Source organism: Cebidichthys violaceus, unplaced genomic scaffold, assembly GCF_023349555.1.
Source record: "Cebidichthys violaceus isolate CVI_PGR_0920_01 unplaced genomic scaffold, fCebVio1.0.p SCAF_152, whole genome shotgun sequence".
In the NCBI taxonomy this organism is placed as follows: domain Eukaryota; kingdom Metazoa; phylum Chordata; class Actinopteri; order Perciformes; family Stichaeidae; genus Cebidichthys; species Cebidichthys violaceus.
This window is the reverse complement of record NW_027176321.1, coordinates 208,607-224,838: the sequence shown is the minus strand read 5'-3', so window position 1 is coordinate 224,838 and position 16,232 is coordinate 208,607. Positions and strand designations below refer to the sequence as shown.

General features: G+C 40.9%; 1 protein-coding gene across 4 annotated transcripts; it reads left to right on the top strand.

The window, feature by feature from the left end:
* Nucleotides 1-3,485: 3,485 nt before the first annotated feature.
* dcp2 (decapping mRNA 2) lies at nucleotides 3,486-16,187 on the top strand. Of its 4 annotated transcripts, none has more exons than XM_068710417.1 (12): nucleotides 3,486-4,017; nucleotides 6,508-6,659; nucleotides 6,917-7,044; nucleotides 7,422-7,520; nucleotides 7,624-7,776; nucleotides 8,065-8,177; nucleotides 8,464-8,568; nucleotides 11,339-11,447; nucleotides 13,870-13,935; nucleotides 14,230-14,281; nucleotides 14,388-14,510; nucleotides 14,923-16,187. In XM_068710417.1, the coding sequence occupies exons 1-12, from the start codon at nucleotides 3,950-3,952 to the stop codon at nucleotides 15,051-15,053; spliced, it is 1,299 nt and encodes a 432-aa protein (XP_068566518.1). In that variant the 5' UTR covers nucleotides 3,486-3,949; the 3' UTR covers nucleotides 15,054-16,187. The 4 variants fall into 4 exon arrangements, with proteins under 4 accessions (XP_068566518.1, XP_068566517.1, XP_068566521.1 ...); XM_068710416.1 differs by having other exon boundaries at nucleotides 3,487-4,017; nucleotides 13,870-13,950; XM_068710420.1 differs by lacking the exon at nucleotides 14,388-14,510 and having other exon boundaries at nucleotides 3,491-4,017.
* Nucleotides 16,188-16,232: the final 45 nt, after the last annotated feature.

The following is a 16,232-nucleotide window of genomic DNA, read 5'->3' as shown; positions in this document are numbered from 1 at the left end:
GGATAAGTGACAAGACTTTTGTCAGGGACTGTATGGATCAATAGTCTCCCCTTCAAGTCAACACTCAGCGGACACCATCCTAGCTGCTAGCAGAGCAGAAGCAGCAGTAGAGGTAGCAGCGAAAGAAGCAGAGTATACAATGTTTCTGGAGGAGGAAAAACAGCGAGCAAGGATTCAACTACTAGAGGAACAGCAGAAAAGAGATCTTGAAGACCACAAACGTGAGCTAGAGAGACTGAAGGCAGAGAAGAATGTCAGGGCTGCACGAGCCAGATTATCAATCTATAATCAAGAAGTAAGGCAGGAGGGCAGTGTGTGCTCTGCTGACTTTAACACAAGAGGACTGGAAAATGTTTCTCCACCACAACCTGTGGCCTCAGTGCTCATCCAACAATCAGCAAGAATTCCAGCATATCCTACACAGTCTGATGTGTGTGATCTTGCCCAAGCAGTTCAAGATAGCATAGCTATGAATCGCCTTCCAGTCCCAGAGCCATCTCTGTTTGTCGGCAACCCGATCCAGTTCATTGAGTGGAAGGCCTCATTCATATCACTCATAAACAGAAAGAACATCTCGGTTACTGAAAAACTGCATTACTTGAGAAAGTATGTAGGAGGTCCAGCCCGAAAGACACTTGATGGCACACTATACAGAAATGATAATGAGGCCTATAAAGATGCATGGAATTGTCTCAACCACAGGTATGGTCAGCCATTTGCTATACAGAGAGCATTCAGAGAAAAACTGGCAAGCTGGCCAAAGAGCCAGTCTAAGGATCCAGAAGGACTCAGGACATTTGCTGACTTTCTACATGCTTGTCAGGAAGCCATGCCTCATGTTAAAGGTCTCAGCATTCTGAATGACTGTGAAGAGAACCAGAAGCTGGTCCGTAAGTTACCTGACTGGGCAGCATCACGGTGGAACCGCCAGGCCACTCGAGTTATGAGAGACACGCAGGAATTTCCAAACTTCAAGGACTTTGTCACTTTCATGGAAATGGAAGCAGAGATTGCCTGTAGTCCAATAACCTCCTTTCAAGCACTACACTCATCGGAGTCACCAACAGAGAATCGCCATCTCAAAGAAAGGAACACCAAATCCAGTGTTCTCCATACAGAGACAGTTGCAGAGACTGAGAATCACATGCAGCCAAAGACAGGCTTAAGGCCCCCCTGTATGTTCTGTCAAGACAGCAAACATGGCCTGCACTATTGCCCTGAGTTTAAAGGGAAATCTCTGGATGAAAGAAGAATATATGTGAAGGACAGCAGACTATGTTATGGTTGCTTAAAGCCAGGCCATGGTGTCAAAGAATGCTGTCACCGACACAGTATTAAGGGTTAACACAAGATAAAAGGGATATTGACAGTAATAAAATCTATAATTTCGAAGAGATGTTATCAAGAGCTGCTAACCGTGAACTAGCGGCAAAGTCACCTAACCTGTTGAAGGAAGTCTTAGCTAGCTAACGTTAACACTATGTCCGACTTTTTTCCAAACGACCAAAAGACAATTGGGCAGTATAAACAGTGATTTGTATTATAATATTTCAGTATTACCAGAATTACAGCCGGTCACCACTGTGGGTAGATTCGCAACTCAGAATGAATGCATTCAAGATTTGCAGTTCAATTTGTGATTGGTGGTCTACAGTCGGGTCTTCCGATCCAATTGGTAGTCCACAGTCAAACTGACCAATTAGGACGACTTTGGACCACTGTAGACTCGACCTTCTCTGCGAGCAATGGGGGGTATTGTTATCAAATTTGAACCTTGGCTAGGCAAGGCTTCATGCTGTGGGCCAATTGTGTTTATCAGCTAAGTCCCAGCTATAGTCATCTGCAGGCATCTGTTTGCAAAAAAATACAGCTCCTTATGTACCAGCATACATTTATTACAAATACCACACATATTACGCTAATCAGCATTGCATATGTGTCTGACCAAAATTCTTTGGAGTTTTTTGTTTGTAATATGTATAATACGCATATAATTTAGTTACTACTGGGAATTTAACATACATAAAAAAAAATAAGTAGATAGGTTTGCAGTTTTCAAGGTGTATATTTCAAATTGCATCTATTACAAACATGAAAATAAAGTTCTGAAGACCGGCTGAATATCTATTGAATCATTTTAACTGCTACTGTATAAAGGGAATACTGCTGTTAAAAAGCACCATATTTGTTTAAAGTGTTTGCAAACCAAATGTTATTGCACTTTTGTTCATATAGCAGTACTTTTACAATAAAAGTGCACAATACACTACTTTTGAATTCATTATTGAACTTTGCGCATAACAATGTGATTAAAAATTGTAATTGTTGCCCAGCACTAATATATATTTACATATACACATATATTGCAATCCTAAGGCAGAGGAAATCAAGACAGTCAACACAACAGCAGCAAAACAAATGTCAGCAAACATGTTTAATAACTTGCAGTAACACATGTGCACATACTTTATATTTTTACAAGTTGCCCCCCGCAGACACATTTTCTCCAAAATTGTCCTAATCACATTGAGAAAATTATGAAAAGAGAAACCGTTATCAATAATGTTAACACAAGGAGACCTAGAAGATTGACACATTTTACACAAATGCACATCATTTACATGGATGTATTATTTAAATTTAAATGAATAAAAGAAAAAGGTGACATCACAACTGTCAGCTGTGTGACAGCAACATTAACACATCAAAGAGATCTACTGGTTGTCTTATTAGTAAAGGCTTTGTACAGGATGAGAGCTAATGTAACTGTAACCTTAAGTACAAGATGGTCAAATGGCGATATTACAAATGGACTAATAGCTTAATTCAAAGCCATGTTTGCTGAATGTTTACCATCGTTCTCCCCCCTCAGCTCCTGGCTTCTTGTAACAAAACAATAACAGAATTAGCAAAATACTAAAATTCAATGTATTCGTGTAATTAATCTCAACGTTTGTAACATTACCGGATTTAAAGTGATATTTCAGGTTGATAACCGGTCTACCTGAGCTCACGTTGGTCCGTTTATGTATATAATATGAAGTATAAATCATCTGTAAAATCTTCACAATCTCAGTAAGATATTAATCAACCTCTGAAGTTTAAAAGTGAAGTTATTAAAAGTCACTATAAGGCTAACTACGGTCGGTTGCAGGCAGACGAGCTGCCACTAATAGCGCAACGGCTTAGCTTGTCAGTTACCAACGTCACGAAACTTAACCGATCATTTTAACACACATGTGATGTTATAAGGTCTCTTATTTTGCTTTAACAAAATACTCACTCGAATCGGTGACATTCGAGTGAGTTGAAACCCAATACTTACATTTAAAAGTAAATACTGCCGCTTCTCCAGCTCCCGCATCACTCGCCGCCGCCATGTTGGTTAAAATAAAATTTTCATCGGCACGCAATGCATCTCGGGATATGCTGGGCCGCGAAGGATACATCAGATGTGTCCTCCAAATCTGGGCTGCATTCGTCGGCTGCATTTGAAGGAGTCTTCAACAAACATGCGAAATTGGACAGCCTAGTCGCAGCCACTGTGACGTAACCGGTCTACGAATGCAGTCTCCGAAGGATGCAGCCCCTGAATTGAAACGTAATCATGTAACCGCGTTTATCACGTGATCGCTCGCAAGGCATTAACGTCGGAAGTTGGTCTATCCGGTTCCATCGCTACTACCATCATGCCATGTGACTTGAACGCTGCATAAACAACGGAGTCCGTCTGGTCCCCGGAAGAGGAGCGAGAGGAGTTTATATTCGATCCTCGCCACTTTTAAGTAACTGAAGTAAAGCGGGGCATCCAGCACGGTCTCTGGATCCAGCACAGTAGTCTCTGGGATACAGCACAGTAGTCTCTGGGAGTCACAGAGGAGGACATGCGGATGTAGCTGGCTGCTCTTATGGCAATAATAATAATAATGCTCTGAGAGTCTGAGTCGGGATGTTCTCAACCAACATGGAAACGAAAAGAGTGGAGATCCCCTCCGGCGTACTGGACGACCTTTGCAGGTAACTGCACGCTTAATTACCGACATTTGCCGCCGTCATTTCTTCCGTCATTACGCATTTAAGTGTAACCATAAAAGTGGGACTTACCTGTAAATTGTGGAAAGCAAACGTTCTTCAAGTGAGACCAAAAACTCGCGCTCTCTGCGCATGTTGTGTATGCTGTTAGCTCGGCCGATGTTCAACAGCGTTTGTTTCGACCATTATGTCGCATTAAATGCTTATATGCATATGTCTATGTTACCGACAGACTTTAGAGGAGACACCCCGGGTTATTACGGTAGAACATGGAACATATAGCAAGCACCATGGAACTTCCCCAGTTGATTATTTACATTAAGACAATTCTTCTTCTTTTTTTTTATATTATAAGTTTTCAAACATCCATCCATCATCTTTCACCGCTAACCCCAGCTGACACTGGGAGGAGGCCCGGTTCACCTGGACAGATCTCCAGACTATCACAGGGCTGACCCACTCCTAACATGTGTTTGAAAAAGTAAATTAATCATTATCTAATGCTAACTTTGGATTATTTTCAGAAGTAAAATAAACACCCACATCCGTATTTTGGATGTTTTCTTCCCACTAGTCTGGAAAAACACAGTTTATGGAAGTAAATCTCGTAATTGATCAGTGCATGAAAAATGCTGTTTTTGCCCTTAACCAATGTTTATTGGTATGCATGAAACAAACACACAGAAAGTCCAAACAGTAATGTCAGGACCATGAAGTACCAGCACATTTAAACTCTAAATATAAAGTCAAGTCAAGTAGCAAGCTGCATACATTTTGCCAAGAAGGCGCAAATTCAAATAAAATAAAACCCAAATAAATACAGATACTTAATTCAAGTTTTGTCAGCCTCTGTGTTCTCACTATTCAGGGATCATTTATTGTATGTATGTAACATAGAGATACATAACGAAATGTCATTGTATCTCATTTGTAACACATGACAAACCAAACAAACACAGTAGCACATTCCTGTAGTGCATTTTTTATATTTGCATCATGAGGAATGTAAACAGCAGCAACAGAAACCATTATCTGGGCAGATAACATGGCCGACTCTTTTCTATACTTCCAGTCCCACATGCTCCAATGCAGTGAAGATGAGTGTGGGCAGTGGATTTACAGAGGACCAGATACAGCAACATGAAAGTTGCTCAGTGGAGCATGAAGCAAAAAAAGTTTGTCTTCCATGTAATAAGCTTTGTCTATACTCACGCTTGGCGCCGTAGCTTGAGCCTCTGCAGACGATGTTCAAGCTCTGAGTCTGTACGGAAGCATTTATACTCTCTGCACTGTTTGTTGCATTATTCGCCAAAACCCAGAGTGCGTACAAACAAAATTAACTGTGAGGAATCAAAAAGATCGAGTGTAACCCAGAGATATGCCCATAGACTGTAACCAGCAAAAAGCCATAAACCAACCTACACAAGGCAGAGGAGGGATTGTAATTATCTGTGAACTCATACCTCATATTCATGGACTACTTTATTGCCTTTTCCAAGTGTGTGCACCACACACCGGCCGTGAATTCGTCATTTTCTGGCGTGCCAACTACAAACTGAGCTTAAGGTCCAAGCCATGTAAGTAGTGGATGTAGTCATGGTGACGTCATCCATTGGTTTGTGGACTGCCGTTTTTAAGCCTCGAGTTCAGCAGCATTCTAGTTCTAAAGCATACCCTGCTTTATAGTCTATTTGACTCTAAATGGACCATCATTTACTAAATGAACATCATGTTGTATTGAAGAAGACTTGAAACTAGAGATTGAGACCATAAACTCATGTTTACAATGTTTACTGAGGTAATAAATCAAGTAAGAAGTAGAGTCATTTTCTCATTGACTTCTATACAATCTGAGGAGTAGCTGGCCAGTAGAGAGAATGCAGGTTTTAAGACATCGGCTTCACTCAGCAGAACCGGAGGTTTGCTAATTCCAATCCCAGTGTCCCTTTAAACTCTGAACCCATTTTACGTCACCTGGAAATGGTTGAGTGTGAGAGACTGTAAGGCACAGGTGTCAAACTCAAGGCCCTCAGCCCGTGACGTCATTTTATGTGGCCCACGAATCCGCCAGCAAAAAAAAAAATAATAATAATTTTGTCTCAGCCAACAGAGAAGTTTACGAGAACAAATTAAACAGTCAGACTGCAGACAGACAGCTGTTGTTTTAGCTTGTTGCTAACGATGTGCTATTAGCCAAGTTACCGTGTTGTGTCTGTGTAAACGTAGTGCTGGTGGATGAGAGACTGAGGATGCTCAGCTCTGACACACAGCAGAGGAAATGCTACAGTGTGCTAATAGATTCCGCCAAAACAAAAAATACCCGATAACCTGGGAGCTTTCCTGTACTCTGGTCTTTGATCGTTTTGGTACGCATCCTAGGAGTAACACTTGTGGGGGCTCAACAAGAGCCCACAGCTCATTTGTATAGTGAGACCCCCTTTGATCTGTGATCTCATCTCTCCTGTGTGTCTCTAGCCGGTTCATCCTGCACATCCCCAGTGAGGAGAGGGACAACGCTATCCGGGTGTGCTTCCAGATCGAGCTGGCTCACTGGTTCTACCTGGACTTCTGCATGCAGAACACTCCAGGAGCTCCTCACTGTGGGATAAGAGACTTTGCCAAAGCAGATATCCTTACATGTGATGTTAAATTACCTTATCAGTTTTTAAACTCATGTCCACTGTACTGTACTGCACATATACCAAAGCATATCATTTTTTGAACATTGAAATGCATTTTTTACCTCAGACTTCTTGTTGTATTAACAACCACCCTAAATAAATGATCAGTGACCAGCAGCTCCTCTATAGGTTTAGAACAGGAACCCAGATGTGGGGCTCATGTTAGACGTCACTACACGCTATTTTCCTTGACAGCTGCAAACTCTTCCATCACTGTCCGTTTCTGTTGCCTCATGGAGAGGATGTTCAGAAAATCCTCGAACAGTGGAAGGAGTATAAGATGGGTGTTCCTACTTTTGGAGCAATCATTCTGGATGAAGCGCTGGAAAACGTGAGTTTTTTTCACACTCATACACTGCAGCATTATCTGACGGCCTTTATAAGGTAATTTAAAGCAGATCTCTGGTTTATACGTTCATGTTTTTGTTAATTTCCATTTGTGATATCAACATTGTGACATGACATCTATCACACTTCTGTCCATCCTGATAGAGGATCCCTCCTCTGTTGCGCTCTCTAAGGTTCCTTCCTCTTTTCTTCTGTTAAAGTTTTTTTTGGGGAGTTTTTCCTGTTCTGATGTGAGGGTCCTAGGATAGAGGATGTCACATGTTTACAGATTGTAAAGCCCTCTTGAGGCAAATTTGTGATTTTGGGCTATACAAAATAAATTGAATTGAATTAAATAACTGGTGCACCTTTTCTCTTCAGGCACTGCTTGTTCAGGGCTACCTTGCGAAGTCTGGCTGGGGCTTTCCAAAGGGGAAAGTGAACGAGGACGAAGCTCCTCATGACTGTGCAGTTCGTGAAGTGAGTCTCATGTTGTTTGCTGTTCAACTTTGACCATCTGAAAGCACTAGAAGTCATGAATAGTTAATGCGTGTAGTTCACAGCTTAGAATCCTGTTTTGCAGGTGTTGGAGGAGACGGGCTTTGACATCAAGAATCGCATCAGTAAAGACAGGTACATCGAGCACAAAATCACAGACCAGCTGGTGCGGCTCTACATCATTCCAGGAGTGTCAAAGGATACCAAGTTCAATCCCAAAACAAGGAAAGAGATCAGGGTGGGAATTCCTTTTTACATGTTTTCTCATCACATAGATTTCCAGCTTCATAATAACATTTATTTTTACAATTAACAGTGCAAATGACATGGTATTACAAAATGTAATACATACTTTGGTGTTTCATTTTTACCTCTTTACTTAACTTATTATTATTATTATTATTATTATTATTATTAATATTATGCTATTGACTCTTCCAGCCCAGAATGTATTCATAAACAGTTACACTCAAATTGTCGTTTGCAGACAGAAACGTCTCAAAGTTTTGTTGTTCTTTTCTTGTAGAACATTGAATGGTTTCCTATTGAGAAGCTGCCATGTCACAGGAATGACATGACCCCGAAGTCTAAACTCGGACTGGCCCCCAACAGGTTTTTCATGGCCATTCCGTTCATAAGGTGCGTGTGTAGAAGGTTTCAATTCATTATTTGCTGCATTGAATTAACCATTAACATATTTCCATCACTTCTGAGAGTGAGATGAGATGCCTGCATAATAAGAACAGATCTGGAGTCAGGACGTGGTGAGCCTAGCTCAGCTAAAGAACAATACCTCCAAAGCTCCTTATATAATGTCTTCTGTGTGTGTGGGTGATTAAATGTTAAAATAATACAAAAAAAATACTGTAAAATGGTTTTATTATATTAACTGACTGGTTCTGATGGCTCACTTCCTGCTCTACAGGCCCCTGAGAGAGTGGATCAGCAGGCTGAAAGGAGAGTCCACAGACAGCGATGAGGACTTTGCAAACAGCGGCACCACTCCAGGCAAACCTTCAGATAATACTCGGTAAAGACACTTCCCCAGTGCTCAGTGGAACTCACCAACACTTCTCTAGATTCACTTCTCAAGTTACAGCCAGAAGTTCCTTGTTTTGAAACGCACAAAGGCCAGTCTCACAGAGAAACCGGTATACCGGGTTCATCACCATCACTGCCGTCACGTTCTGCCACAAAATGGATTTTGTCAAACTGTTGTTATGGTGATACATAGACACGCTTTGTTTTTAGCTCACACTGTGGATCAGTAGTAGAGCAGGGTCGTTCTTTAATCAGAGGATCGGCAGTTCGATCCCCGGCTCCAGTAGTCCATGTCGATGTGTCCTTAGGCAAGACATTTGACCCCAAAATTGCTCCCTATGAATGGGTGTGAATGTTGGTTAGTTCTGATAAGTGACACCTTGCATGGTAGTTCCTGTCATCAGAGTATGAATGGGTGAATGATGACATGTAATGTTGAAGTGCTTTGAGTGGTCTGAAGACTATAAAAGAGATGTATAAGTACAGTCCATTTACCATTCACACACATTATAACAATTTGGGGATAGAGCAGAATCATGTTTTGAGTGGAGTTTCCCTTTTGTCACCCACCTCTAAGTTCCCCTTAGAGGTGGGTAAACCCAAAGCTAAACTGAGCTTTGGGTTTAGCGAGGTGACTTCAGGATTAACTCTGGGTTTACAGCCCTATGACGGAGGTTCACTTCTTACAGGGGTAGATCGCCATGGTAACTGATGCTGAACACCTGACCTGCTCCGGAGCAGATTGTGTTGGAGATCAGAGATCAACTTGTATAAAGCACCGCCTACTAACCAATCAAAGCTCGGTTTATGTATAGTTAGATAATAATACACACATAAGAAGACGTTAAAGTCATAATCCAGACTGAAAGTAACACAGTTTAAACTGACACATGCAGAAAAGACATCTGGTAATAAATCACTGACTGTTTGAATGTGTAAAATAACAGATTTATAATTTCACTGCTTCATCTAGAGCAGTGGTTCTCAATTGGTCTGGCTGCGGGACCCACCATCACCCCTTAATGGCAAGTTGCGACCCAAATTTTCAACTTCTCAAATATATTTAATGAAAAGATGGTGCAGTTTGAACCTGAGCTGAAAATGTCCTCTGCAGTCATAGTAGTAGGGAGCTCTCTTGTTCCTGTCGGTCCCCGTCCCACACATGTTTCACATAAACAAGTAAAACTGCTTTGTTTATGTCTGTAGATTCGCCCATTTGTAATGCAAAATGACCACTTGCCTTATATTGAGCTGTGGTCTGTTGTTTGATGTCATTCGACATGTCTTCAATTCACTTACTTATAGTGTCATTTGACAGAGGTATAGTTTCGGCAGGTGTGTATTAGCATTACAAGGCATTAACGCCAAATACTGTTAAGGAGTGTGAATAACTCCGCTGCATAAAAAATCCCCTTCAAAATAAAAGCACAATATTTTATTTATTTATTTATTTCCAGGAAAAGGTCCGACCCCGTTTTCAGTGGGTCCCACCAGTTGAGAATCACTGATCTAGATTTGTTCCCAAGTCCGTTTCACACCGTCGGGGTTACAGCTGAAAGAACAAGGCTAGAATATTGTCACACACACCATAAGAACAAATCTAAGCCACACAGTAACTTAACAGAATACACACATGTAATGCCTCACAGGCCACCGTACTGCGGACACCATGAAACGGGAAGCAGGAAGACACTGGCTACTTAACATGATAACAACATTAAATTCTAACACAAATTATATGCAATTCAGGAAGATGCTATATTCATAGATGATAAATTATAGGAGATGGTAAGCTCTGAGAATTAATAATAACATTAATTGTATGCACATTTCTCTATGACCCACCTGCCCCTAATGACCAGTCGCCACTGCTAGGTGGATTTAGTCTTTTAATATCCTTTGAGTTCTTCTCAGGCTCCTCTTCTCAACAATATCACTGATGCTCAGTAGACCAATGACGTTCCTGGTGGTTTCTATCGTCTGCTGTAGAGCCCTCCTGTCCTGGACTGTGAACATCACATGTTAGTTTGTAATGTTTCCAGTCAGGATGCTTTCTATTGCTCCTCTGTAAAAGTTAACAAGAACTTGGCACAGGAATTTAGCCTTCTTAAGTTTCCTTCAGAAATACAATATCCTCTTTGGGATACTGGAAAATCTGAGTTAAGTGAAAAGATATCTGGCTAACCCATCCTGCTTCATGGTACAGGCCCCAGATCATTTGTTGTTGACCCACTTTTTTTTTTTTTTTTTGCAATTTAGTTCCCGAGAAGCTAGTAACAAGTTATAACGGCTTGCTAAATTGCATAACGTTTGGTGTAAATATATTTAGTGCAAATTTGCCTGTGAAACCTCCCAATTGTGTGTTGTTCATCTGCATAGCTCTTGGAGATTAAGGGAATTCATTTGCATTTTTTGCTTTAGGTGGTTGCTAGCTGCCACTGTAGGCACTGTCTTTTCAACATTCACACTATGTAAAAGAATGGGCAGTTTTGATTATCTGTTTGGATCTGCACATTCGGACTGAAAACAATAAAATTGCAGTGCGAGGTGTTATTTATCACACCTAATAACCACTGTTGTTAATTTGTTATTCATAAGAATAATAAACAAGTGCTGGAGAGCTGTTACTGATATGTTCATGCATCTACCAGTGTTGGTATGATAATAAACTTTGAGCAGAAATTAAGGCATTGCCTTCTGGACCACTAACAGTTGACCATCCACCTTGTAAAAATAGTTTTTTTTCTTCCATCTTTTAGGTCAAAATCGCGCCGCCTCACAGGTGCTGATGCACTTCCAGGAGACGGCTGGGCAAAACACAAGCAGCAGAAGACTCTGGACCAGCTGAACCAGTATGAGCTGAACCAGGTTAGAAAAGATAGGATTACTCTGCTACAGTTAACCTTTAGGCTAATTATAGTGGACCTGAGGGTCAAAACACAACGTAATTTCAAGAAACACAACCACATTTTAAGAAACACAAAGACATGTCAAGAAACACAACAGCATTGCAGAAAACACAGAAGACACAACTACAATAAGGTTTGACTCAAACCGGAAAAGGTGGGTATGTATTGGACTGATTATTCGTCACTGATTGGATGTCAGTCTGCCACAAGCGGAAGTACTTCTTCTTTTTGATTTTCCAGTAGAGCCTTGCTGCCTCTCACAGGTTGGGATAATGAGATAAAGTAAAAGTAATTTTTATCCCGAGGGAAATTGCTTTGCAGCAGTTACAATACAATACAAAGTGGCAAGAGTGCAAATGTAAAAGTATTATATAGCAGTTCAGAGTGTACAACAAATGAAAGTAGTCGCTTTTGCAGTGTTTTCACCGCATTTATCTTTTATTCCACACAGGTTTTGCAGCAAGTCCCTTTTACTGTGCAATAAGCTTCAGTGTAATTTATTCAAACTCCATATAAAGGTGTTCAGAGGCCTGTGGCAGTGGGGGACCCTAAGGCAGTCCAGTGTTATCTACACCAAGTAGCCCAGCGTAGGCTGATGGGGTGCAGCCACCGAATATGCAAAACAATTTACATCACTTAATTCAATAACCATGACTAAAGTTATCAAACGTTAATTCAGCTCAATGCCACTCTCTCCCCACTAAACATAATTTTAACATACAAGAACATTTAGCTCTCAAGTCTCAGCTAAACATAGGACACTGCAGCTCATTAATATTGACTAACATAAAGGCTTTGCATTTTTTACCCTATATTCTATCTTATCATCCCAACCTATCAGAGGCAGCAACATGCCGCAAGCCAGCCAGTCTGCCGGAAATCTAAAAGAAGAAGTACTTCTGTTTGTGGCCATTGCATCCAATCAGTGGCGAGGAATTGTAGTAGTTACTAAAATCTGAAGAATCTAAATTGCTATTAACGAGAAGTGGTCTAACCAGTCTTTAAAGCAACAGCCTCGAACAAAGAGTGGTTACATTACTTAATAATTCCTTCCAAGTACAGTTAGAAACAGTTTTTAAGCTTTAACCCGGGGCATGGACACCGACACACTAAATTCAATGCTATAGTAATCAGATAGAGTTACATGTCTGATGATTTTTCAACATTTAGCCCCTTACTAACTTCCAGATCAAAAGTATTGCCGCAATTGTGTCTTGGTCCATAGACATGTTGTGCAAAACCTTCTTATACAAAATCACGTGAAAAATTGTGAATCGGCCAAAAAAAAAGCTGCAGCAACTCACCCGGAAAAGTGGGACTGGGGCCAGACCTGGGAGGGGAGCTTGCCAGTGAGCAGTTAGTGGCCGTGTGCCATGGGGCTTGGGCGGGCACAGCACGAAAGATCCACATGCAGCCGCCTCCTTGTGGGCCTACTACTCACAAGGCTAGGAATTGGAGTTGATTGCAATGTTAGCTGGGTGACAGGCAAAGGCAACGGCCCAGTTATGATGACCTCTGGCATCTCAGACAGGCTTGAGGGGCGTGATACAAGGTAGGAACTGGAGCTGGTGCGGGAGGTGGAGCGTCACCAACTAGATATAGTTGAGCTCACCTCTACGCACTCGATATTCCCAACTGGTGAAGGAGGCCGTCAAGCCTAAGAAAGAGGCTTGGTGGCCCAGAAGTCTCCTGAGGCAGCAGACAGGTACTGGGAGGCCAGAAGGGCTGCAGTTTGGATGGTCGCCAAAGCAAAATCCCTTTACCTTTGCAAGTCTGTTGGGGCTGATCGGAGTTTGCCCATCCAGCCAACATGTGTTTTGTGGACTTGGAGAAGGTAGACGAATGTGTCCCCAGAGGAGTACTGTGGGAGTATGTGGCACAGGGGCTGTTGTCATCCGGTCTTTATTTAACCCAAGTGAGAGCTGTGTCCATATTCCCGGCATAAAGTAAAACATGTTTTCAGTGGGTGTTGACCTCAGTCAGGGTTGTCCCTTGTCACTGATTCTGTTTGTGATATTCATTGAGAGGCTCTCAAGGTAGGTTTTGGGACATAAGAGTTGAATCTCTTCTCTTTGCAAATGATGTGGTTCTGTTGGCATACTGCATTTGATATACTATGTGGACATACTAAATATTTTTTTGCATACTAAATAGTATGGTAGTGTGGTTATTGGAACGCACCTTATGAGTTGAGGGCTGCCTTAACACACCATTAGGTCTAATCTTTGTGAGACAAGGGATGGGACCTTGTGATTGAATTTTGGGTCGAGTACAGGTCAGCCTAATTTACTGATCCAGCCCCTGAAATGGGACATAGAATCTGAGACTCTCTTGGTTGCTACATCACTGTAACCTCATAACTTGCGTTCTTTGCTCTATAGAACACAAATTTGAAAAGCAATGGGAAGAAATGTCAGGACTCATCTCATGGAGCCAACAACCAGCAGGTGAAAACCATATTAGTAAGTGCAAAACCTTATTAGTTTTAGATTGCTGTTTTTAGTATAGAGACCACATGTGATTCTGACCTTTTTAGAAAAAGAAAAAATAGTTTTAACCGTAACACCAGTCATCAGTCAAAAAGGGAAATTGACATACCTGAAAATTCTACAGACTTTTTGCCAGTGGACCAGTTTTAAAGCCACTGTATGTAGAATTTGAAAATTATCAACGTATGCATGGTGGTGCTCTGTAAGTTATGGTGTAATTACAAGTATTGCACTCTTGTACAATTTCTACAGAAAGAAGATAAAAGACTTCAACCCAGAAGACTACAAGACAGTTTTGAGAGAGGTATGGTTTGTTCAGTTTTGGTTTGCTGAAATTCAATTGTCTCCTCCTGGCCTCAGACAATGCTCACTATTGGTCTAAAATTATATTCTGGATAATGTCTGGACAGTGTCTGCTGGTCCGGCCTGTCCACCTCCTCGTAAAACTGCATGCACCCGACACCCTCGTTTGACCACGGTCCTGTCTCCACTTGATGCCGATTCCACTCCGGCTCATCTCATCTCCATATATGGTCATGATAGATCTCTGAAACCCTCGCTTTTTCTCTCTACTCTAAATATTCAGTAACTATACTTCTAATCTAATGCATTCAATGATTATGATTTTATGGTTTAACACTTCTGTAAGTAACATATGGTACACATATACTATCCTCTAGTGAAAATACTGTAAACATATAATACATTCCATAAGTGAATATTTTGTGACATTTTTATACTTTGATATTTTATTTACTCTGTAATGAATGAGGAGCACCAGTTGTAGTTCAGAAAGGGCACAATTAGTTGAATTCCAGGACAACAGCGGAGAGTGAGTAGAGAATAAAAGAAAATCTTTCTTTCAACATAGTTTCAGACCTTCCTAAGATTAAAGACTAACATCCCCCACAAACCAGACATGTAAATTAACTTTTCTCTTCCCAGATGTGGCTCCATGCAGCTCCAACGGTCACCAGACAGTCCACAGCAGAGACTCCGAGGAACTGCAGTCTTCCAAGGCTTTCCTCAATTTCAAATTTGACAGAGACGCCATCATGAGATGTTTTGACTACTGATATGGCTGATGAGGAGCTTTGCCTCTCCTGTAACCGCATGAAACTATGGCCTCAGAGGCTTTTTACCTTATAGTCTAGGGGATGTTACTGAACATGTCATTTTCCTTCTTGGCCTGCTTGTCATGAGCACACATCTACAGTGGGGAGTTGCTCATCTATCATTGAACACATCCAATAAGCTTCACAGAAGTAGTTTGCCTTTGCTGCCCAACTTATCAGACTATATAAAAGGTATGGTAACCAAACAGCACTGCCTTCCTCTGAGGCAGAATCCTAACGTTAGTCTAAATTCAATCTGCAGGAGACAACACATAGACCATAAGGAGAGGACTGCTCAGGTTAACAATAGTCTTTTAAAGGCAAAAGATCAAAGGTTTTGAGAACATAATGGATTTTAAGTACATATGAGGTGACTGAAACAAAAAAGTAATCAGTTGGAGTATCTCAGAGAATTCGGTCAGTGAATCAATGTTAAATTTATGTACTGATTTTAAGATGTAGGGTTGGTCATTTCCTCCAAGTCCTAAAAATGCTTTGGATGCTTTAAAAAAAAAGGTGGGTATTAATAGTGTTATTGGCTTTATGTATTTACAGTGTTGTTGGCTTTATTACCATTATTTCTTAAGATTTTATCCAGGAATGTAGTATGTAATGGAATAATGACTTGGGGAAAGAAGAACAATCTTTGCAAGTTGAATGTCATTAAATTCATGTTGGTCTGCTGTATTGAGTTCTATGGCTGCCCATATTAGGAGGAAATCATTAGATCAAATTGATTTGTTTGGAAATCAATCAAGGCCAGGAAAATCACTGATCACTGATATGACGTAATGATAATAATGACATGATAATTTAATGAAACTTGTATTTGAATTTAAATGATGTCCTCATGTTAGCTTGTCCCTAATGAAAATGAACATTTCCATAATGGCAGGATTCTTGGATGTCTCTTTTGCAAAAACTGTCAAAGTCAACCATTATAAGATTGACTACTATGAAAATGCCCAATTTCCCATTGTTTCTTTTTGTGGCAGGGTCGTGCTCAGGATCACACTGAAACAATGGTCAGTGTAGTTTTCATTTCAAGTTTCATTTTGGGAGTCATTGTGCATTAAACGCCATATGTAAAAATTGGATTTAACATTTTAATTCTGTCATACATCTCATGCACATAACAGG

What these genes read in the sequence shown, in the direction of transcription:
- dcp2 (XM_068710416.1), top strand. Translation starts at nt 3,950, where the DNA reads ATGTTCTCAACCAACATGGAAACGAAAAGAGTGGAGATCCCCTCCGGC. An exon ending in ATGGCCATTCCGTTCATAAG is followed by an intron (nt 8,178 to 8,463) that starts GTGCGTGTGTAG and finishes CCTGCTCTACAG; the next exon opens with GCCCCTGAGAGAGTGGATCA. An exon ending in AGCAGGTGAAAACCATATTA is followed by an intron (nt 13,951 to 14,229) that starts GTAAGTGCAAAA and finishes CAATTTCTACAG; the next exon opens with AAAGAAGATAAAAGACTTCA.